This window comes from Rhamphochromis sp. 'chilingali', assembly GCF_963969265.1.
Source record: "Rhamphochromis sp. 'chilingali' genome assembly, chromosome: 22".
In the NCBI taxonomy this organism is placed as follows: domain Eukaryota; kingdom Metazoa; phylum Chordata; class Actinopteri; order Cichliformes; family Cichlidae; genus Rhamphochromis; species Rhamphochromis sp. 'chilingali'.
The window spans coordinates 12,345,578-12,368,015 of NC_137950.1; the positions used below are offsets into that span (position 1 = coordinate 12,345,578).

The following is a 22,438-nucleotide window of genomic DNA, read 5'->3' on the forward strand; positions in this document are numbered from 1 at the left end:
TAACGGACGTTAAGACCTCGTGACACAGTCATAGAGTCTGTTTCCCACAATATGGTCTGAAACTTGAGTAGCCTGCTGGAGGTCATTTTGTGCTCCTCCTTTTCTTCATCACACAAACGATTACATATCGGTTCTGCTGCCCGGTTGATGCCCTTCTGCTGCTCTGTCCAGCTACTCTAGTGTACTGGCCCATCTCCTTATTTCCTCCACACTCTTGAGAGTGTGCTCAGAGACACAGCAAACCTTCTTGTGCCATGATAGAGGAGCTGCACTACCTGTGCTACCTGAGTGTGCTGCAAAAACCATTTCATCCAACCAGCAGCAAAAACAGAGACACAGCTCTGAGCTGTGACCAAACCAGGCTCACACAGCTGCTGCTTGGATCGCGAGGGGCAACCAATCAGGAGAAAGTTGGACTGAAGGGAATAAAAATTAGCAAATAAACTAAGGTGTAAAGGTGTATGAGAAAAATAAACATTATAATTAACTGTAAATCATGCAAAGCAACTCATGTATGAGTTAGAAAGACAATTTGGAGCTGGAAGCAGGCATAATAACTCCACCTTTATGATTGTACATGCTTTCTACTTTCTACATTATTTAGCATCTGTCTGAATCACTACAGATGATGAAAGAATACATGAATTTCACAGACACCTTTTTAATGTTCATATTTGTCCAGACTCTTCCAGACTTTGTGCATAGCAGTAGTTTCAACGCTGTTCTGTATGATTTATGCAGTTACTTTAAAAAATATCTATTAGAGAATAATACTAGCAAATAGGTTGATATTTTGAACTTTCACAAGTCATAGTAATGGAAAAAAGATATCTGTGTCTACCTGAACCTAGCACTTGCCACATGTATATGCTTGGGCGTGCTCACGTATGTCCCCTTGGAAATATTCAGTGTCTGGGGACTTCAGTTGTCTTGGATGCAGTCTCAGCTCAGTTGTTGAGAGAGGCAGGGGGGAAGGGACCAACGCCCAACTCTGAGAAAAACGGCAGCCTTGGTTTGACCTCAGGTAAGCACAGATAATTTATATTAATTATTATTATTTTGTCACAGTAAGTGAATATTTGATAGACAGTTAAATGGTTCCAGATATGTGTTTTTAAAGCAGGAATGGGTCTGGTTTACAACATGAAAATTATTACTGTAGAAGAAAGCATCTGCAGTTCTCTTTTGATCATTTGAGTTTGTCACCATAACTGTTGTACAATGCACAGTATTGCGCAAAAGTCTTGAATTATCCCTAATTTCTTTATATTTTGCTAGGAAAATTGGAAATAGTTGCAGTAATCTACTGAAACACTTGCAAACGAGTATACAGAGCACAGTTTGTACAATTCAAATGTGCGTGAAAGCCAATATTTGTCTCGGACACCTTTATTCTTCAACACAGGCTGAAGTTTTCCTGTAATTTCTTTAAGTAGTCTTCAAGAATAGTTCTCCAGGGTTCTTGAAGAACATTCAAAGCTCTCCTTTGAATTTTGGCTACCTTTTGTTCCATTTCTGTCAAAAGGATCCCACACTACTTCAGTAATGTTGAGGTCCGAGCTCTGGGGAGGCCAATCCATGACTGATAGTGTTTCAATGTGTGTTTTTCTATCCAGTTATGCTTTGGCAGTATTTCTGGGAACACTGCCATGCTAAAAAATGAATGCTCCATAAAACCTGTTTCCTGATATTCAGACCAGTTCTTGTGTGGTTTGGCGTCCCTTAGAATTTATCTTGACTGCTAATCATCTGCTATGGGCATTCTTTTAGGTTTGGCACTTTGTCTGTTCTTCAATTTATCCTCAAAAGTCTCCTCCTTAAGCACATACTGCAGATTATCTGCCAGGTTTTTAACCAATAACACTGAGAATCCCCCGTTTGGTGCAAAAATACAATTTTATGCCTGTCAAACTGTTTTAGCCTTGGTATTAAAAAAAAGATTCAACCAAAGAAATGGGAACAAATTAAAAACTACTAGTAATAAAGTGTTAAAAGAATCAGTTTAAGTTGTGTGTTATTTGTAGACAAGACACTAGATCATTCACTGAGTCATGTGCCTTTTTATAGTTGAATGAGTCATAGGTCACTGTTAAAAGGCTTACCAAATGAACAAAAACTAAAAAAACACTCCATTGAAAATGGTCAGGTACACAACTGGACTGAAAGTGAGTGAAAAACCAAAGAAAAACTTTGAAAGACCTTCAGAAAGCCTGAAGAACTATTGCTCAAGAAACGAAAACATAAACAAAAACAAGAGATGATTCAACACTTTTGCACAGTAATGTATATGTTTCACTTTTAACATGAGTGCAGACTAATGAAGCAAAGGTTTTGTGTTTTATTATTATTTTTATTATAAGCATTGTTTTTATTTGTAGGTGTACTCATAGATGACCAACATGGCGTGCCTGGCGGCTCTGTGTCTCCTGTTGATATTTCCGCTGAGCAGCTCCCAGAGCACGCTGGAGTCTGAGCAGAAAATCAGCGCCCATAAGGCCCCAGGAGCAGCTCCTCCTCCTCCACCCCCACACATAAGGGACCTACTCCAAAAGGAGGAAACCAATAATTTAAACGCAATGCGGACATGTAAGTGTGTAAACACTGGTGAAGAGAGCTTCATGTTCACTGCCATCCAGCAGTGAGACAAGATAATTAGTTAAAAATTGTACCATGTAAATCCATGTAAATTCTTCCTTTAAAAAAAAAAAAAAAACTTGAACAATTTTTTTTAGATTAAATAAGTACTACTCAAAGTTAGATATATACTTTTCAATAGGAGTGTATGGCCCTAATATCATCATAATATCACCTTTGGTTAGGGTTAATAGGAAAGCATCAATATGAGCCATGTCAGGCTGGGCAGAGCACAACGTGTGCAGGGTTACACCGTTGTAGGGATCACTGCATCTTTTCAAGACAGACAGGAAGAAAGGGGAGCAACAGCAATGACCAGCCGACGCTTATTTGTCAGCTTCAGTCTGCACTTTAATGCATTAACACTGCAGTGTTCTGTGTGAGTATATGGAAAGTTCAATGTTTTCAGTAAGAGCTTACAGACTGCAGATTGATCCATGCTATGATTAACTGAAGTGCTGTCAAGTGCATTTCAAGTTCACTCCACTGATGTTTTGTTATATAAAAATAATATGTTTTCTATTACAATGTGATGCTGCTTATAGTTCAATTTAAAAAGTACAGGCTGACTAGTTTGGACAACACAGAAGAGTTTACATTAACTTCAAGTAATTGGAGAGATGGAAGAAAGTTAAGTTATACCCACTGAAAATATCTGAGTGGCTCAGTTTGGACAGCTAAATGTAAAGTGTTTATAATCAAATGGCACATGTATTGTTTGAAAAATTAGACTTCTGGGAACTATTTAGGATTTTTATATTGCAGTTGCTTGAATTGGCAGTGCTAAATGCTGAATTCCTGTCCATCTCAATTTTAAAAGGATTTTTACGTGAAAGCTCTGATGAACACCGTCTTGTGTTTGTGCCTCTGCAGATGCCCTTGTAGACAAAGATAACGCCAAAGTGGGTCTGTTCATCGCAGCAGCCATGGGAACATTTGCTCTGATGGCTGCAGTGTACTGCATCTACAACAAGTTCTACACCAAACAGCAGTACATGCACACCCAGCTCAACAATGACCCAGGTAGCTTTGATTGTTTCTGAGGTAGAACCATGTTCAATTTGAGTGGGAAACAGAAATGATCAGAACCTGTGTGGCAGCATGTGAAACTATTCCTGAGAGACTGTCAACAGCAACACTTATAAGACACTTATAAATTATCATCAGCGGGAAAATTACTCTCTCATCTTTTCTGTCTGATTTGTTGATAGCAAAGCATTTCCTGTTTGCTGCTGTTTAGAGGCAAAGTGATGCTTTAGTGTGTGGAAATGCAAATCTGTAATTTATACGCCATAAACAAGACTGATTATGTTTGATTTTCTGTTGTTTTGGAGTCTTGTCCTTACATTATCTTAAGGCTAAAATCTAAAAAAGCTTTTCTATTTAAAGAAAACTTTTAAAAGTGCATTTTATTTTCTGTCTGCAGACACAGACTCCCTGGACCCCCCCCCTGTGTTCTTTCACGCCTCCGTCAGCTCCAGTGTAATGGACCTGCAGAAAGCCGGTTACGGCTCCCTCTCGGACACTCCATCCATAATTTCTGTCCCACCCAGTTTGTCCCCTCCTCCATCTGCCATGCCCCTGCCTGCCCTCTTCCTCTCCTCTCGCTCTCTTAGAACTATATCAGCAAAGGATCTGGAGAAGAGTTACATATGACATGCTTGTGTAGGTTACTGTTTTTGAATGATGGATAAGGGAGTAGTTACAGTTACTTGAATGTTTGTGTTGTTTTTTTGTACACATAGACTCATTTTTGATTTTACTCAACAGCAGTAAAATAAAGAGGAAACTAAGGCACAGCTTAGCGATATACGGCGCCTTCACATCCAGTTCTGTTAATGTTAATCATGACTTCCTTTAACCTCACTGCCCATTATTCTCATTCACAGTCATATGCATGAACTGTAGTCATTTTTGCCGTGTTTTTGTTTATTACACATAATAAACTAGATATTTCCAGCATCTTATCAAAGCTGCACCACCCTCTAATTAGAAAATAAACTCTCCAAATTAAAAAAAATATGTCTTTCGAGTTTTGTGATAAACAATTACAGCTCCATGAATTACTTCATGAGCTGCAGTGCAAGTTTAACTAATGACTTAAGCAAAATAAACCTAACACGCCTGATTTAATCTGTGCATGTTAAAGGAATACAGACTCTTGGACTGGGAAAGGTGTTTTGCCTCTTTAAAACTATCTTGACTACTGTTTCAGAATTGATATTTTATGTATAATACTTTATATTTGATGATTTTGAAAATATAAAGTTAGGTACATCTTTAATATTTAGATAGTAAGAAGATTTTCTATAGTGTCTCTGCACACCACCACAGTGGTTCCTACATCAAACAACCATGATGTGATTGAATTGCAGACTTTCAGCTTTAATTCAGGGGTTTAACAAACATAAATAACATTACATTTAGGAAATTCAAGCCAAACAAAGTTCAACATTTTCAGAGGCTGAAGATTAATGACAGACTTTTAAGCAGTTTTCACTGGAACTGTCAAAGAGATGCTGGTTAATATGAAGGAAGCCATTGTTGGGTTGGGAAAAAAAGCCCAAATAAATCTATCAGAGAAGCAGCAACAACTTTATGAGTGGCCAAATCAACAATCAGGCACAGTTATAAAACAATGAACGCAATGGCGAGTTTCTCAAGGTAAAGAAATGCCACGAAACTGCTTCTCACTCAGTTGTCAAGTTACATCTGAGCCTCTAAAAATGAGGGACTGTTTATAAAAAGAGCTCCTATTGTCCAAATCCTCATGAACCTAGCTGTATATGCAGCACTTCCAGTGTAAAGAGACTGGAAGATAAAATCAATACTGACACTTTTGTTGATGGACAAACGAAAATGTGATTTTAAAAGACCGACCCACATACATAAAATACTTCAATGCAGTTTTTCTTTTTCCACTTTTTCTATCTACAGTATACAGTTACATTAAGCCTGTTTTACGCTAGTTTAGACATTTCTATATGTAACAAAAAATGTCTCGAAAAGAAAGCAGCTCGCCAATACGCACCAAATAAGTGACTCCATTAACTTATAATGACATATAGCAGCCCTGCCTCTGTCCCTGCTGGTAAGGTGCAGATCATGAAGAGATCAAGACTCGCCTCCTCCATTTGTGATGTTCTATTGATTTTCAATCCTTCTAAAATTTATTTCTGGTCATAAACGCGAAAAAACCTGCAATCTAATCCACAACCACTGTCCCGAGGTGAGTCTGCGTACCTTCTTACAAATACCCAGAAACTCTATTAATATTCTTGGTGGGACAGTGTTTACACTAACTCCCCATTCAAGGCTTGTGCAGTCCAAGAATAGCCGCGGCTTGGATAGTCGGTGCTTAAAACGAGGAAGGAAGTGCCGTATACCTTCCTCTCACTACACACTTGGAGAGATTAGCGGCAGCAGTAATCTGTTTCAGGACCATGGCCAGAGACAACGTTTGGATATGAATCTTATCGAAAGTTGCCTACGACTCTCTGTGAACCTTTACGGACACCAAACAGTGTGACGAAGTTTGTTTGGACAGGGTATCCGGAAAAGTGGGGCTGAACATGCATATTCGACTGGTTTTATATAAAGGGACTTGAAGGAGGCTCAGTCAAATCTCTGGACAGTCTGTCGCTAATTACGAGTCTCGTTTCACATGAAAGCGTGAGTTACGAAAGCTGGTGACCCAACCAAATCGGTTCTTTTAATGTGAGTAAGAAGCAAGAAGCCGGGAAGCAGAGGAGAAAGGCTGTGCGCTCAGTCGGGAGCGCGCAGAGACTGCACATTGGGCCGGTCCTGGAGACGTGAGGATGGAGGTCCGGCCGGACAGGTTTAAGGCCGTGGCAGCCAAAACTCTTGGGAAAATATACGGGTATGTAAAATCTCCTCCTCAGGGAACAGAAACAGAGCAGAAACATCTGCTGGATGACCTTTAATGTTAAAAAGGAGCTTTGTGTTTAGCGGTTAAGCTGCGGACCTGAGGGGAAGTTCAATCTTACTGATGCTGAAACATGGCCTGTTAGTCTATCAGTGTTTCTTTTAAGAAGATTTAAAGAAATATAATGTCCAGAGGCCCGAATCAATAATATGGAAATATGTGTCCGCTTATAAATCTTTCATATAAGAAATGTGTACACAATAACTCGCTGTATGTGGCACTGGCGACTTAAAGTAGCTGATAAGAGATTAAAAAAGAAACCCAAATTAATTTTCAAACTCTCTTTTATAAGCAGTGTGTATCATTCTTTGTTCCCGAAGAACAAAAAAACAGAATGAAGTTACATTTCAGGCTCAAAATGTTCTCTCAGTGTAAGATGACGCGCTGGATCGATATTTGGATCCATTTCTCCTAAGCTTGCCGTGCTCTTACATTGTCACATTACAGAGACACTGTGACACCGTGTGTGTGTGTGTGTGTGTGTGTGTGTGTGTGTGTGTGTGTGTGTGTGTGTGTGTGTGTGTGTGTGTGTGTGTGTGTGAGGGGAGGGGGTGTCCATCTGGAATTTTCTGAAAGACTAATAAAACTCTGTGTTTCACTTTCTACCATTTTTAGAGATTAGACAATGTTGATAATCTGCTCGAATTATTCTTGAAAGAGGAACTGTGTGTTTAGCGTAAAGCAGGCCTAAGAAGCCGGTCATCTCACATCTCATTGGTAGACAGTAACCTCTTTCAAAAAAAAACAGCTATTTTGTCATAAGAACTTGTTATATATCGGTTAGAATAACAGAAAAACAGACATTTAAGAACTCGGTATCATTTTAATGACTTATTGGGACACTTTTATAGGTTTATAGCGACAGTGCAACCAATTCCGTTGACATTCGGTGGCAAAAAACAAAACAAAGCAAAAACCTTCATTGGGCACTCCTGAGAAATAGCGTGTAAGAACCTGGGCAGTTATTTGATAGCAAGAAACTCATAGGTGGACTCCCCTTTCTTTCTCTCGGGATTTGATGCAGCGTCTAAACACTTAAATCCCCTCCAGAAATAGCATCTCCCCGTCCAAGCTGTCGGCCCACGTAAATCCCTGCAGGGCGTACACCTTGGCCACGTCTCTCTTCCTCTCTAGTAGCCACATAGCTTGTCATCTTGTCCCTCGCCCGCGCACCCCCCCCCCCCCCCCCCCCCCCCCCTTCATAGCCGGGATTAGGACACCCGGCCTGCGGCAGAGAGCGCAGGTCATCTCACTGGAGCGCACTGCTCTCACGTGCTGTACCTGGCTGCTTTGCGTAAAAGGCTCACCGGTCTGCTTGACCGCTCCGACTCTCCGCACGCGAAATCCGCACCTTACATTCGAAAATGACTCTTTATTTACTTGTTGTAAATGACTAAACCTTTAGCCTGTTTTATTATACAACTCTCCGCCTGATGTTTACTTCTCAAGGGTCATCTTCTTCTTTTCAAAATTGATTAGCGCAAATTAGCAGTCACGCGATCGTCTGTGATTTCAGTCAGTGATCACAGTAGACAGCTGGTACTTGTCTTTATTTTCAGGTTAAGCAGGAATTTGACTCAAAGACACTCTGAATCTCTTATTTATCTCAGGTTTTATCCTCAAAGCATTTACCTGGAAAACTCGTTCCTCGAGAGTATTTTATGATTAACTCTCTAATACTTTTTTCCTTCGTCCGTTATAACTGCCACATGAGCGGATAGAGGATATTTTAACATTTTATATTAGGAGACTTAGTTCACTAAGTTTGTATTAATGCCATGGAGCATTTTCAGACCATCAACTTTCTCTTATCTAATCAATTATTCCAAGGTGTCCGAGTTGACGGTCTGCCCTACATTTGTCCTTGATGTTTGAATTAAGAGATTAACCCGCTGACGGAACTGTATTGATTTAGGAAATATAGAATTCAGCTCTGCTATACTCCAATATTCAGAACTTTTACTTTTTTGGGATTGAGTTCAATTGTTCCACAGGAATGATTCAATCTGGGCTTTTCTACAAGGTGTAACGGGAGAAAGGGAGAGAAGGTCAGGCAGCTTTTAGGGATTACGACGGATTTTCCTTAACCTGGGGTCAGTCATGAAAAGTCACTGCAACTGATACAGTATAAAATTAAAAATATAGTGGCCCTTTATAATAAAGTCCTTGACCTATAGTATAATTTGTCAAAATGCTTTCACCACAATTAGTCTAGGGTGTAATATTCAGTATCGAAAATACTAACTGATTCCAAATGAGTCTAAAATGTCAGTGCAGCAGAGCAAGGAGGTTTTAAAGGAAACGAGACCTGCATTTTGAAGTGTTGAACACCTTTAGATTAATTTAGAAGGAGGCACAATTTATAATGTGACTATTTCTAATATAATACAAAACTTTAAGGCAATACAGACACGTTTTCATTCTTTACACAGTGTTGTTAGCAGTTTTGGCTGTATGGTGTAATCTCCCCTTTTCAGATTGTCCACATTTTGTTGCATTGTACTTCATTTATTGTGTTTTCTGGTGGACATACCTTCTAAATAAATGACTTGGAGTGCCCCCTTAATCAGATAGGACAACTCTGAAGCATATTACATCTTGCGCACCAAAACAATGTGTAATTAGAATGAAAGAAGGGGTGTTTATGATATTCTATTATGCACATTATGCCCTTAACAATAATGTGCAATTGCAATGTAAGAAGAAGAAACATCATTGGCTGTTTCTTCTAAAATACCCAAAATATGTTAATTGCATAGAAATGCTCAGTGTTAATAATACCTTTCCTTTTAAAATGTCAGTTGTGTTTTGAGATGCTTAAAAATGACAAAAATTACATGGCAAATGTTGAGAAATTACATCATAAGTAGAGAGAGCTTTACTGTAAAGTGAGACCGAAAGCACTACAAGTGTACAGCTAGTGGAAAAAAAACTACATATATGGACACTAGGGAAATAAACTGGTGTAAAATAAGGAAGGACTGCTGTGAATTATGTGTGAGAATATGTGTGAGTCAGAGGAGATGCCGGTAAGGAGCAGAGTTAAAGATGAAAAGGAGACAGGAAGAAAGACGAGAGAGGCCAGCCCAGACAGAAATAGTCCAAGAGAGCCAGCGATATTAATAATTTAACAACGAAAATCATTAATATTTGATCGGTGTTGAAGATTGTTGGAACCCCTGCTTACAGTTACCAACAGAGCATGTTTTATAACGGCATAGCTGTTTTCAATCGTGTTGGTATTTTGTATGAATGTTCTGGACAGATTTGTTGGCAGGAACACAAATGGCCTCACAGCAGTTCTCTGGTAATAACCATGTCATTTTAAAGTCTGCAGGAAATATATTACATAGCGTGATATAAACAACTGCCTTAACTCCAGGGCCTACACAACAGATGTACTTATAAAAGCTTTTGCCACTAGATGAACAAGCTCTAAATGTTGTTGAATATCGCAAGTATGACACACAGATTTACTCACAACAAAAAAAGAGATCTGGGAAGTGTTTTGACCTGAGGTGTTTTGTCATATGTCCTAGTCACTTCTGCGATTTCCTTTGTTTGTCAACCTTCAGTGACCTTAGATAAAAATACACTTAAATCTAGGAAAAAAATATTACAGCATCAGAATCATAAGAATCACTTAAATGTGCCATCAGGACTGGGGTTTTTTTGTACAAAATTCAGCGTGTGAAAGGTTATTTTGTGTGCATATTTTGATTTGGATAATTTTATCAGCTTTGTTTGTGTTTGGTCTTGAATGTCTCACGCCATCCTTCAGTCTCCTTAATAATTACAATGATCACAATGTCTGTTTGGTTAGGAAGAGTATGGTGATGCATCAGAGGTTCACTGTGATCACATTTACCACAGCGACGTATACAACAGTGGAAGAGGTTTTCAAATTGCATGGCTGATCCAGGTCAATAGAAGCTGCTCACTTGTATATATAAAACCTAAAGGGCAGTGATGTAGTAACTCATCCAGCTCAATGTTTCACAATTTATAAGATACTGCCTGTAAAATGGCAAATGTGACCTTGACCATGATTAGGTGATCAATGTTTTAAGTTTCACTAAAATCTATTCTTACATTTTCAATTCAATTTTATTTATATAGCACCAAATCACAACAACAGTCGCCTCAAGGCGCTTTATATTGTAAGGTAGATCCTACAATAAAACATTCAGAGAAAAAAACCCAACAATCATATGACCCCCTATGAGCAAGCACTTTGGCGACAATGGGAAGGAAAAACTCCATTTTAACAGGAGGGGGGGGGGGGGGGGGGGGGGGGGGGGCGACCATCTGCTGTGATTGGTTGGGGGCAGAGGAAGAAGACAGGATGAAGGACTTGCTGTAGAAGAGAGCCAGAGATTAATAACAAGTGTGATCTGACTAACGCTCTAACAGGCTAGACCAACGGCATCATGAACTCATTGGTCCTTTAGCTGGATGAGCTAAAAACTGATCTGTCACTTCCTACTTGTCCACCTCTGAAACATGAAACAATACATAGAAACTATTGTGGCTTTTAGATGCACTGACCCTAAGAAGATAAAACTGGATATAGTTATACATCCAATATAAATTAGATTTTATTGATACTTTTATTGATTATTGCCTCCATGATTGCTTTTTTTTTTGTCACTGTTTCACTGAAGTGTTTGTTGCATTCCATGTAATCATACAATGAATGTGATTTACAGTATCATAACCTGCTCTAGTCTTTTCCTAACCTGTCAAAATTGTGGGTAATTAAAAATCAGGAAGAGTCGGTTATGAATGCTAATCTGGTTCATTTAATCTCCTTTCGTTCAGTACAAGTTGTCAAACAAAACATTCCCATGATCTCTGCTCTACATTTGCACAGTTGATTTTTGGCTAAAAGCTGCAGGTTTGAGTTTGTGGATGTGCTTTGGCGAAGTATAGCCATACTCTGTGCATCTCTGCGATCGGAGCTGGACCTGCAGTGGTCTTATCTTACAACTCAGCTTTTCACATGTCATGTTTAATAGATGACTGCTACATTTAGATGCATATTTGATGCTTGTCAGAGGCTGACAGTCCGTGTGGTTTCTAAGGGTTTTGCAGTGAGGCAGAAGAGCAGCTTGCTTTAGGCTTTTCTTTTTTGCTGGCGGTTTCTGTGAGGGTGCAGCGCAGAAATCCTGATTGTATTAACTTAATGTGATAAGTTAAAGTGTTAACAGCAGGTCCCAGCAGTGGGATGCTAATGGACATTTGTGCTGACTGTGATTTTTTTTTTTAAGATGCTTGACTTAGCAGTCAAACAGACACCCAAGAGGACTGTCTGAACATCTAAACCCACTCACTTTCATCAGGCCAAGTTGTCAGTCAACAAGCTTTTCAGGATCTGTTTTCACTGTGCCAGCAGGAGATTGGAAAACCTCAGGCCCACTTACTGATTCCTCCGAAGTTAAATCAATGACATGCATTAGGCTTTCAGGACTTAGTAACTGTTGAACCTAGTTATTTCCTGTCACTTATGAATCATTGTTTAGCTTAAATAAATCAGTAAACAATACTATCTGCTAGGAGAAAGCTTTTTGAAATGACTCATTTGCATGCAAGAGTGTTTTGTTGTGTATTTTCAAGGTTATTTCTTTAGCAAGTTATGCTTAAGAGATAAGAAATACAAATATTTTTGTCTTTATTAAAGAATACAGTTTATCTACCCCCTCTTCAAAGATAACTTGTCAGATTTGTGATACAGGAACAATAAAGTGACCTAAATGTAGATGACACTTTTAATCTACCCACTTTTCCTCTCAGAGCTATCGAGAAGAAACAGGAAAATGGCGAGACCATCGAGCTGTCGGCAGAGGGCCGGCCAGAGCTGGTGGAGGAGAAGGAGATGCCTGTGGTGGACTGCACGTGCTTCGGTCTGCCCAGGCGCTACATCATCGCAATCCTCTCTGGCATTGGTTTCTGCATCTCCTTCGGTATCCGGTGTAACTTGGGCGTGGCTATTGTCAGCATGGTCAACAGCCACACCATCTTCAAAGACAACAAGGAGGTTATAGTGGTGAGTGACAGCAGATGAGTCTGAGTTAATGTTAAATTCTCCCCTGAAGTGACACAGCCAAATTACATATTGTGTAATATGACTGTTTATGTTTATGTTGTTTTAAGGTTGTTTTGGCCATGGGGGGTTGTGCTAGGTACCCTACATATGACTATATATGTCCAATGGACTCATAAAATGCTGAGTTAGGATTTAACAACATGAGAAAATGTTACACTGACTGGAATGATAAAACACGAGTAAGCGTAACAAAGTGTCAGATTATTAAAACTAACACAGCAGTACTTTCATGAAAATGATTTCTCTCTGTATTATCACCTGAAGGCAGCACCTCCTATGATCCCAAGCTAACTAGTCATAAAGAGAAGAGCAAATTTCCGCAACTAACCAGGACTGAACAATGCAGGCATCCTAAAAACCAACCCACCAAATCAAACAAAGTCAGAGTAAAAACAAAATACTGGCTATGAAAAAGGTTTATTCCAATTCCAGCTGTTTGATATAATTAGATATTAAGTATTGGACCACGCCTCCAAACACGCTGCTTCCGGTTCTCATCTATAGCTTCCCCCAGTTCTACAAGCTATTCCCTCTTGTTTACGTGTCTCACCCTCCCTCCCCTTTTCAGTTCTTTAACTTCTTCAATGCTATTTAGTACACGGGGATCTGCCAGGCCTGGGAGCCGCCGGCAGTTCCCTTTGAGGCCCCCCCCAAACCGCAGCTCAATTCGTGTCCAAGCATTCACCTTTACCTACTTAAACGTTGTCAAACCTAACATGAGGACGCGGGCCCAGCTAGTGAATGTTTGATATAGTTGAGAGATCTGGTGGAATACTTGTGGCTGGTCAGCAGATGTCAGTAGTGGTCAGCATCTGTTTTTTTATGGTTCTTATTTACTGTTAATTATCTAATGTCCACTTTTAGATGATGTTAAATACAGTCTTGCTTTTGAGAAGTGAAAGAATAACTCATCTGCACATATCCAGATATGATTTTAAATGATGTGTCTTACTGTGTGTCCCAACAGAAAGCACAGTTTGACTGGGATCCTGAAACGGTGGGAATGATCCACGGTTCATTCTTCTGGGGATACATTGTAACTCAAATCCCAGGAGGGTTCATTTGTCAAAAGTTTGCAGCAAACAGGTCTGTTAACCTCCTGCACCGTGCAAGGAATAATCACCTTTTGTCGCACAGCATATTCAATGGGGTAATTTCTTCTCCATGTTTTGTTTCTTTTTCAGGGTGTTTGGCTTTGCTATAGTGGCAACATCTTTCCTGAACATGCTCATTCCTACAGCAGCTCGTATGCACTTTGGCTGCGTTATCATTGTCAGGATCTTTCAAGGACTTGTGGAGGTGCTTCTCTCTCCCCTGAAGTGCAATGTGCTTCTGTTTACATAATGCAGTTGAGATTATTTACAATCATGCAAATTCCTACATTCTACTCCTATTCCCACAGGGAGTTTCATACCCAGCATGTCATGGTATTTGGGCCAAATGGGCACCACCTCTTGAAAGAAGTCGCCTGGCAACAACAGCCTTTTGTGGTGAGTCCGTGATCAGTGGCCCTGCTCTGCCTGCAAACAATGTGTGATAGATTAAGACAATTAACAACAAATATATCTAAACAATATCAAAATAAAATCAAAATTTTCCTGTTTTAGGTTCTTATGCTGGTGCTGTGATTGCCATGCCATTAGCTGGAATCCTAGTCCAGTACTCAGGATGGTCATCTGTCTTCTATGTGTATGGTAAGACGCCTTTAACCTGGGCCTCATTTCAAACCCTTCAGTCTGGAATGAATATGCATTTTTCTAATAAGCTAACTGAAAATGCGGATGCTTGCGACGACACTGAACGCACACAGTAGAGCCTCACTCATAATGAAACTATGAGAAAAGGAAAACCACAACAGACCAGCGCCATAAATACCAGAAGGATGTAGTCTCATGGTAAAAAAGAAATTACACCACATGTCATGTCAAAACTGTTATACGTTCAGACACAGTACCGTGGAACGAATCTTGAGCAATGCCTTAGTTCTTTTTATTTTTCGACAGCGCAGCAATTTATTGAAACAGCATATGTGACAAAAACAGTTTTAGTTCAATAGTTCAGTACAATTGTAACAAAGTTGAAAGTCAATATTTGACTACCTTGATTCTTTGGCACACAAAATCTGAACTCTTTGAAGGACATTCAAAGCTCTTCTTTGGATGTTGGTTGCCTTTTGTTTTGTTCTCTGGGGATCCTACATTCCTAATTAGTGCTGAGGTAAACTTGGGGAGGCCAATCCACAACTGTGTGTTTTCCCTGTTTCCCTTCTGTCTTCTTGACAGCCACCCTCCCACTGAGACAAACTCTGTTGAAGCTTCAGTGAACAATAGATTGATGTATTTCTTGGGAGCACTTAAAGTCACAGTGTTAGGCATTATTAAGGTATTAGCAAGTGCTTAATTCATTATTTTTGCAGCATTACTCCTCATTAGTTTGACATTCATAAAAACAGATGTATTATTATGAATGTTATTATGATTATTAGTAGTGATGTAATACCAGTGATAGTTGTACATGATGTAACAATAACAGACAGATAAACATATCTGTATTTATAAAGCACATACTAAGGAGGAGTAATGATATATAAATGATTAATTAAGCACTTATTTTACCGTGTGACACTTTTATGAAGTGCTACCAACGTTTTTACTCTTTCTTAAGGACTTTCGGATCGCCTTCATTTGCAGATAGTTTTTTTTAGATGTGCCGCTTCCTCTTTTGACCTGCAATTGTCCAGTTTCGGCAAAACTTTTAAAGGAAGCACTGCACAGCATGCTGAGATATGCTCAGCACATCTCAAGTATTTTGAGTGCTTAAAGATTCAGCAGACAGGTCTTTGCGAATCACTTTGTTGGTGGAAAAAAATATTTTTTTTGGATAGAAATGGAGCAAATTATTTGTACTAGCAATGTGTAGACACAACACTGGTTCATCCCTCGAGTCGGATCAGCTCAGTGTCACGTGGCTTAACAAATAAACACATTCTTCTGAACATAGTCAGGCACGGGTACAAAAACTGGCCTGAAAAGTAATCAACGTCTAAAGAAAAACTCATGAAGACTAAAGAAACATTGCTCAAGACCACTTTTAAAAGTTACAGCAAAGTCTGGCTACTTGGAAGAAGAATCTAAAGAAATGACTGGTCTTTGTTTGCACAGTATTGTAATAACAAATGAGTTAGTGTGTAAAAAAATAATCTTTTTTCTCCAATCTGCCTGTTCCTTCCCCAGGAAGTTTTGGTGTTATGTGGTATTGCTTTTGGATCCTGGTCTCGTATGAAAGTCCGGCAGCTCACCCCACCATCACCGAGGAGGAGAGGAAATACATTGAGGAAAGCATTGGCGAGTCAGCCCAATTTACAGTAACGGTCAGTACATGCAACAGATTTCTCAAGATCTCTCAATTAAAACACTGCACTTCATTCAAGGGCATTTCACTAGTTTACAGGATTGCTATGAAACCACGTTAAAAAAAACCCCTCTTAAAAATAGGTGAGTTTATATGCTGATTCAAAGTGAGATAACGGAGATGATAAACAAGCAAACACTGAGTCAGAAGCTCAATTGTTTATCTGTCACAGTGACAGATTTAGAAACTCTTTGTTAGCACTCATTTCTGTATCTGCAGTCAAGCAAAACTCAGTTCCACACACCCTGCTCTGTTGTCGTTTGTGATGGTCGTTTGTTTCAAAGGAAAACATTTAAGAAATTAATTAGTTACGTGTTCAAGCAAAGAGCTATACACGTTTGAGACAAAATCAGAGAACTTCTTTACAAAATCACTAAAATCATCATCACATTTTTCCCTTACAGAAATTCAACACACCGTGGAGGGCCTTCTTTACCTCCATGCCAGTGTATGCCATCATCGTAGCCAACTTCTGCCGAAGCTGGACTTTCTACTTGCTCCTCATCAGCCAGCCTGCTTACTTTGAGGAGGTCTTTGGGTTTGAAATTAGCAAGGTAACACGTGCAGCCGACAAGCAAAAACCTTTCAGCAGTTATATCAGAAAATAAAGGACATCACTGCAGCTTTGGTTGCGTGTCTTGCCACTGCAGTGGTAAATTTAAATGTCCTCATTTGTACCATTGCAGTTTGCACACCTTATATTGACAAATCATGAAGCACTGACAACAATTTTTCACCTTAATTTACTAAAATTTAATTTTTTAAATTGTGTTATTCTATGGAACATTTTTTTTAATATCAATTCATTTATAGGCTGTTACACTGAAGCATTTCTATTTTAGTGTTATTGGTCATTCAAAGCTTTGTCTCATATTAACACATACACCCAATTTAGAATCACTAATTAAATATCCTGTATGTTTGACTGAGGAAACCAGAGTACCAGAAGAACAATGGCTTTAGGGAGGATTTCTAGAGCCATTCTGGCACCATTACAATGGTCTGCACCACCCTGCTGCAAATAAGCAACAGGAGAATGCACAGAGTGCAACTGCCCATTGACAGGAAATGCTCTCTATGTTCCTTCCGCAGGAAGGATCCTGGACCTTGAATTTTTTATTACAAGATCCTGATGTCAGCCATCGTTCTTATGTCTCAGAGCATTATCTTGACAAAATAAAAAGTGTGTTGTACACCTCTCTCCATGCTTTTGCATATGCTATATCTACACTGCTGACATTTATGTTCAAGCTCAACTTTGACCTTTAATGAACTTAAATTTTTATTTAAAATCTTGGTGAAAAATAAGAGTTTTCTAAATTTGTTTTTGTATTTGAATGTAGTTTGTCTTTCAAAACTGCACCTTAAAGTCTGGAAGAAACTATATGAATATGTACTTTTCTGTGCCTCATAAGCACGTTAGCTTGAGCTCCAGTCCAGGCAGATTATAACTGTAGTGACAGAAGTTGCTGCGATAGAGTGGTGAACAGTCTTGGGTCCAAATGTAAAATATTTCCTTACCCAGGTTTCTGAGAATGTACGTACAATAACATGGCAGAGATCGCACTGTTTGTGCCAACTTCCATGGATGTTTTGCACCTGTTAAGGCTTTTTTCTTGTTCTCATCTAGGTGGGGATAGTGTCTGCTCTTCCTCATCTGGTTATGACCATCATTGTGCCCATTGGTGGCCAGATTGCTGACTATTTGCGATGCAACCACATCATGACCACCACGAATGTCAGGAAGCTAATGAACTGTGGAGGTAAGAAAGAACCAACTAAAGGGAAGGGAAAACGAAAACTTGCATAAAGGAAACAATCACATTTGACAGGACAGAAACAGCCTGGGAAGTCAAGGGCAATGTGGACGTGCTCACATCTGTGAAGAATAACTGGCAAATGCCAGTAAATCGACACAGCACCTGTCTGTGAGCACAGGTCCCATTCAAGGACATCGAGCTCTCATGCCACGCTCATGGACTCTCATTATCTGTGCAGCCTGTAAGGGCTGCAGGTTATGCTTCCAAACTGGACAGACTGACAATGCAATAACTAAGTGCTCCCTTAATTGTTTATGGAGCAGGGTATATATGGTCCTTTAATTTTGAGAGGTTAAATTGGCACATACTCAAAATCTTATATAAAATTATTTGAATTTTATGTTGTTTTCTGCATGCGCTAACTTTGAAGTGAGTCAAGCGACACTGAAGAAACAAGCACAGTAACACGACTGTGGTGAGAAGTCATTTACCACATAAGGCAAATGATGACTCACCAATAACAGAAGCCCTGCCACTGTCCGCTATTTTTACATTGTACAGAGAAACCAAACAGCAAACACCAAAGTGAAATGCAGAAGCTTGCAAGGCACTTATCTCTAACCAATCGACAAGACTTCCAGGCCCATTCGGTTAGCGAAAAGTGTGAACACAAGGCAACAAAATAAGCACTCACACTGTTATATTTTAAAACTATTTATATGTCTGTTTTTTGCTTGCTTGCATCAGGGTTTGGGATGGAGGCTACCTTGCTGCTGGTAGTTGGTTTTTCACACACAAAAGGCATTGCCATTACATTCCTGGTCCTGGCTGTGGGTTTCTCTGGTTTCGCCATTTCAGGTGAAATATGAAGTGTTCCTTCAAAGATTTTAATCATAAATGATATGCGACTGAAAGTTAAGCAGCTACATAGTTCTGTTTTTATCACAAGATGGTAATAATATTAATGGTTCCTCACAAGGTTTCAATGTCAACCACCTGGACATTGCACCGCGGTATGCTAGTATCCTCATGGGTATCTCCAACGGCGTAGGCACCTTGTCTGGGATGGTCTGCCCACTTATAGTCGGTGCCATGACAAAGCATAAGGTGAGAACTGTTTCTGAATTTGTGACTCTAACTGATAATAATGTGTGCTTGTAAGTGTAATCAACTTTCTCATGGTTCTCTCTCATGTTTTCCTGGTAGACGCGAGAAGAGTGGCAGGGCGTGTTTCTTATTGCCTCACTCGTTCATTATGGAGGTGTTATGTTCTATGGTATGCATAGTCTCCTTTCTTGTGCTTAACCGGATCAACTACAAAAATTCTGAATGAGGAAAATTCAGCAAAACTCTGTATACTTGTCAGCTCTAACAGTCAGTGAGTTTGTGTGTCTGCTGCAGGTATTTTTGCATCTGGAGAGAAACAATCTTGGGCAGAGCCAGAGCAGCTGAGTGACGAGAAATGCGGGATCCTGGACGAGGACGAGCTTGCAAATGAGACGGAAGAACTGTATCGCACAAGCGGTGGAGCGGGCTACGGAGCCACGAACCAGGCATCGGATCCCAACGGAGGGGGCATGGCTGGGGGAGGAGGAGGAGGCTGGGTGTCAGACTGGGACAAAACTGAGGAGTATGTCCAACCAGCCGGAACCAATAATTATCTTTATGGAGGAGAGGGCGACCGAGAGTTATAACGTAAAGCCAGCAGACACAGTTTATCAGCAATGTGGAATTTCACTCAATGGCATTAAAAAACTGGTGGGAATGTGGGGATGGACAATTTTCAGCAGGTCTGACTATTTTATCATAAATTAAGAATTTCACAGAGACTGCACAGTAGAGATGACGACAGTAGTAAACGTAAAATGTGTTTGTGCATGAGTGCAGTCGTTATACGCTGTGTGGCAGAATGGTGTCACCGGCCCACCTTCAGACATGTCGGAGGACGGCTTTAGGCCTGGTGTGGCGTTCTTTGATGCTTAGTCATTGTAACTGTAGAAACTGGACTGACATGACATGGATTTCATTTCTATGCCTCTTATTTGTATTTTAATCACTCGTGATTACACATCTTTAGGCGCACAATGATCACACTGACTTTTCTTTTTAGGAGAAATTGATATCTATTGTCAGATTTGTTTCAAAGACAAGATTTTTCATAGGGGTGTCCAAGAGAGAAACAACCTGCTGTAGGTTTATGTATTAGTCTTCCTAGTCAAATGGTACATTTACTACATAGAATAATAACATATTTGTTTGATTTTTATTTTTCACCCTTATTTGATTTAAAAAACAAAACAAAAAAGATCTGCAACCACCTGTTGAGATACTCTCATTCATGGCAAAACAGGTTTGCTGAAGATATAGTAATTTCTGGATGTAATTTTTCCATTAATATATAGTTGAACATAGCCACCCATGGCCACCCCTTGTCTCTGCCCCTGGCCCCAACAGGTTTTTGGTTGTTTTGTTTTCTTTTTCATTATTGTCCTTAATGTGCACATTTTAGAAAAAAAAATCATGTGCCAATACAACACAATATATAATGTTCTGTAGTATTGGTTTATTCATCCACTGAAAAAGGAACTGAACATCTGCAAATAACACCACATCTGGCTTTCTGGGAAGTCTACATAGACATTTTAGATGCACTTTTTAACCACTGTATGTAGTGGACTACTACCTTGCCTACTAGCTGTCATACTGTGAAAAAAAGCATATAGGATTAGTTTAAATCTCCAGAACATCAACATCCTCTTTTAAAATTAGACTCTTAGGTTAGAAACTGTTTTTCTTTCTGTTTCTTTCTGTTTCTATTCTTTGTTTCTATTTCTAAATAGAAACAGAAAGAAATTTTGCAAAAACAGAATTTTGCTTTGTATGATTAACATCTAATACGTCCTCTATTGGTATTATTTTGTTCTGCTCCATCTGTGTTTGAGGCTGGCATCAGAGGAAGCAGTTTGCTGTCTCCAGTGAAGTGGCAAAGCACAAACAGCACCAAGCTGAGGCTGTGGGATCAGTTTTGTAGCGCTCTCATTTGAAGGTGGACTTTAAATTGAATTCATGTGTGTTTAATAATCCATAAAATATCAATTAAAACCAAGACCAGTTAATAAAAATGCTGAAAATCCCAATGGCATTTCTCTGGACAATTTATTTTTATTAGTAGATGTGGTCATGTATCTAGTTAGTCATTAACTAGTAATGGGATGGTACTGTTTACTGATAGGATTGATATTAAATGTTAGGATTTTTACTATTTCTGTCATTTTTCATTCATTTATTGTTAAATGTTCTGTTCTTAATTATAAACTAAATCTATGTGGAAAATGTGGAAAAATACTGAAGAATAAAGCTTAGAGGTGATAGCTTCCACAGTAGTCACAAATCTTTATATTTGGCAGTTTACCCTTATGCATTGCTGCCATTTTAATGTTTTAACCTTTCATATCAGACGGTACAGAGTACATCTCGCTATAAGTTCATTATCACGCCTGATTTGTACTCCACTGTAAAACAAAACATCTGTTTTCTCCATGTCAGCTCTGTTTCATGCATGATTCAGACACTAAGTGTGCAGGTCTTAAACATTCCTGACCCTTGGTTTCATGTTACCCCTAATGCTCTGCTCCATCCCAGACAGAATATTGATCACTGAGCTTAACTGTGAGCATTTGGAAATGAAGCGGAAAAATAGATTTTGACGGCACAGCCGGTAAGAAGCACAAAGCCTTGGGGTCTCTAAAATCAGTGGTATCATCATGCATCCATTTGTGATTGAACATATAACATATTATACAGTATATGATACCTGATAAGCATGCAGCACTGCATCCGGTGTAATTTACTTGCCCTATTGCGTGCCAGTATGAATGTTGTGCAGAGGCAAAGGACACAGTAAAGAATGGACTTAAGAGAGCCTGAAGACCTAAAAAAAATTACGACAGTAAAGGGTCAGCATTAGCTTTCTATTGAAATCAAATATCTTGTGTGTGTGTGTAAAACCATTACTGGAACTATAGATTTCCTCTATGATCACAGCAATACATTCTAAGTTTTCAAACCACAAACAACGACAAAACATGACATAGCATATTACCATCGTTCACATTTTATTTAGCACAACCAGTAAGAAATGCAGAAGCAGTGTGTTAAATAACCAACACCCTATTTTTCAATAGTTTGTAGAATCTCAAGCAGCAGTAACTTGAAGTGTCAACTCACTGGCTGCAAGTTGTCCGTTCTCTGCGGCTTCAAAACAAGCCTAAATCATTACCCCTCCACCTCCGTGCTTGACAATTGGTAAAGTTTTCACATTACTGCAAATTGGATCCTGGTTCAAATAACCTGTGTGGCTCAGACCCCACATTACATCACTTTACATTACAGGGGTTAGGGCTGTGTTCGATAGGGGACAAACATCTTCTCTCTGGTTGTCTGTCCAAAACACATCGTTACAGAAATTGTTTTGCCATCTTTAAACAAATGCATTTTTCATATTCCATGTGAAGACACAGATAAAAAGTAGTTTCGGTCCTGTGTTAAAACTGAAAACACTAACTGTTCAGCTGAGAAACT

General features: G+C 39.3%; 2 protein-coding genes across 2 annotated transcripts; both read left to right on the forward strand.

The window, feature by feature from the left end:
* The first annotated feature begins 939 nt into the window (after positions 1–939).
* LOC308390934 (uncharacterized protein) lies at positions 940–4,635 on the forward strand. Its single transcript, XM_080873304.1, has 4 exons — positions 940–1,024; positions 2,379–2,586; positions 3,508–3,657; positions 4,061–4,635. The coding sequence occupies exons 2-4, from the start codon at positions 2,391–2,393 to the stop codon at positions 4,288–4,290; spliced, it is 576 nt and encodes a 191-aa protein (XP_080729430.1). The 5' UTR covers positions 940–1,024; positions 2,379–2,390; the 3' UTR covers positions 4,291–4,635.
* Positions 4,636–5,928: 1,293 nt separating this feature from the next.
* LOC308391247 (vesicular glutamate transporter 1-like) lies at positions 5,929–21,093 on the forward strand. Its single transcript, XM_080873807.1, has 13 exons — positions 5,929–6,514; positions 12,374–12,626; positions 13,654–13,772; positions 13,871–13,985; positions 14,089–14,176; positions 14,294–14,380; positions 15,920–16,056; positions 16,502–16,651; positions 17,728–17,860; positions 18,605–18,715; positions 18,837–18,964; positions 19,064–19,133; positions 19,259–21,093. Exons 1-13 carry the CDS (start codon positions 6,453–6,455, stop codon positions 19,549–19,551), a joined length of 1,746 nt encoding a protein of 581 aa, XP_080729933.1. The 5' UTR covers positions 5,929–6,452; the 3' UTR covers positions 19,552–21,093.
* Positions 21,094–22,438: the final 1,345 nt, after the last annotated feature.

Excerpts from the sequence above, each read along its gene's own strand:
- LOC308390934 (XM_080873304.1), top strand. The coding sequence starts at position 2,391 with ATGACCAACATGGCGTGCCTGGCGGCTCTGTGTCTCCTGTTGATATTT. Across the intron at positions 2,587-3,507 it reads TTTAAACGCAATGCGGACAT|ATGCCCTTGTAGACAAAGAT; the intron begins GTAAGTGTGTAA and ends GTGCCTCTGCAG. Across the intron at positions 3,658-4,060 it reads CCAGCTCAACAATGACCCAG|ACACAGACTCCCTGGACCCC; the intron begins GTAGCTTTGATT and ends TTCTGTCTGCAG.
- LOC308391247 (XM_080873807.1), top strand. The coding sequence starts at position 6,453 with ATGGAGGTCCGGCCGGACAGGTTTAAGGCCGTGGCAGCCAAAACTCTT. Across the intron at positions 12,627-13,653 it reads ACAACAAGGAGGTTATAGTG|AAAGCACAGTTTGACTGGGA; the intron begins GTGAGTGACAGC and ends GTGTCCCAACAG. Across the intron at positions 16,057-16,501 it reads CAGCCCAATTTACAGTAACG|AAATTCAACACACCGTGGAG; the intron begins GTCAGTACATGC and ends TTTCCCTTACAG.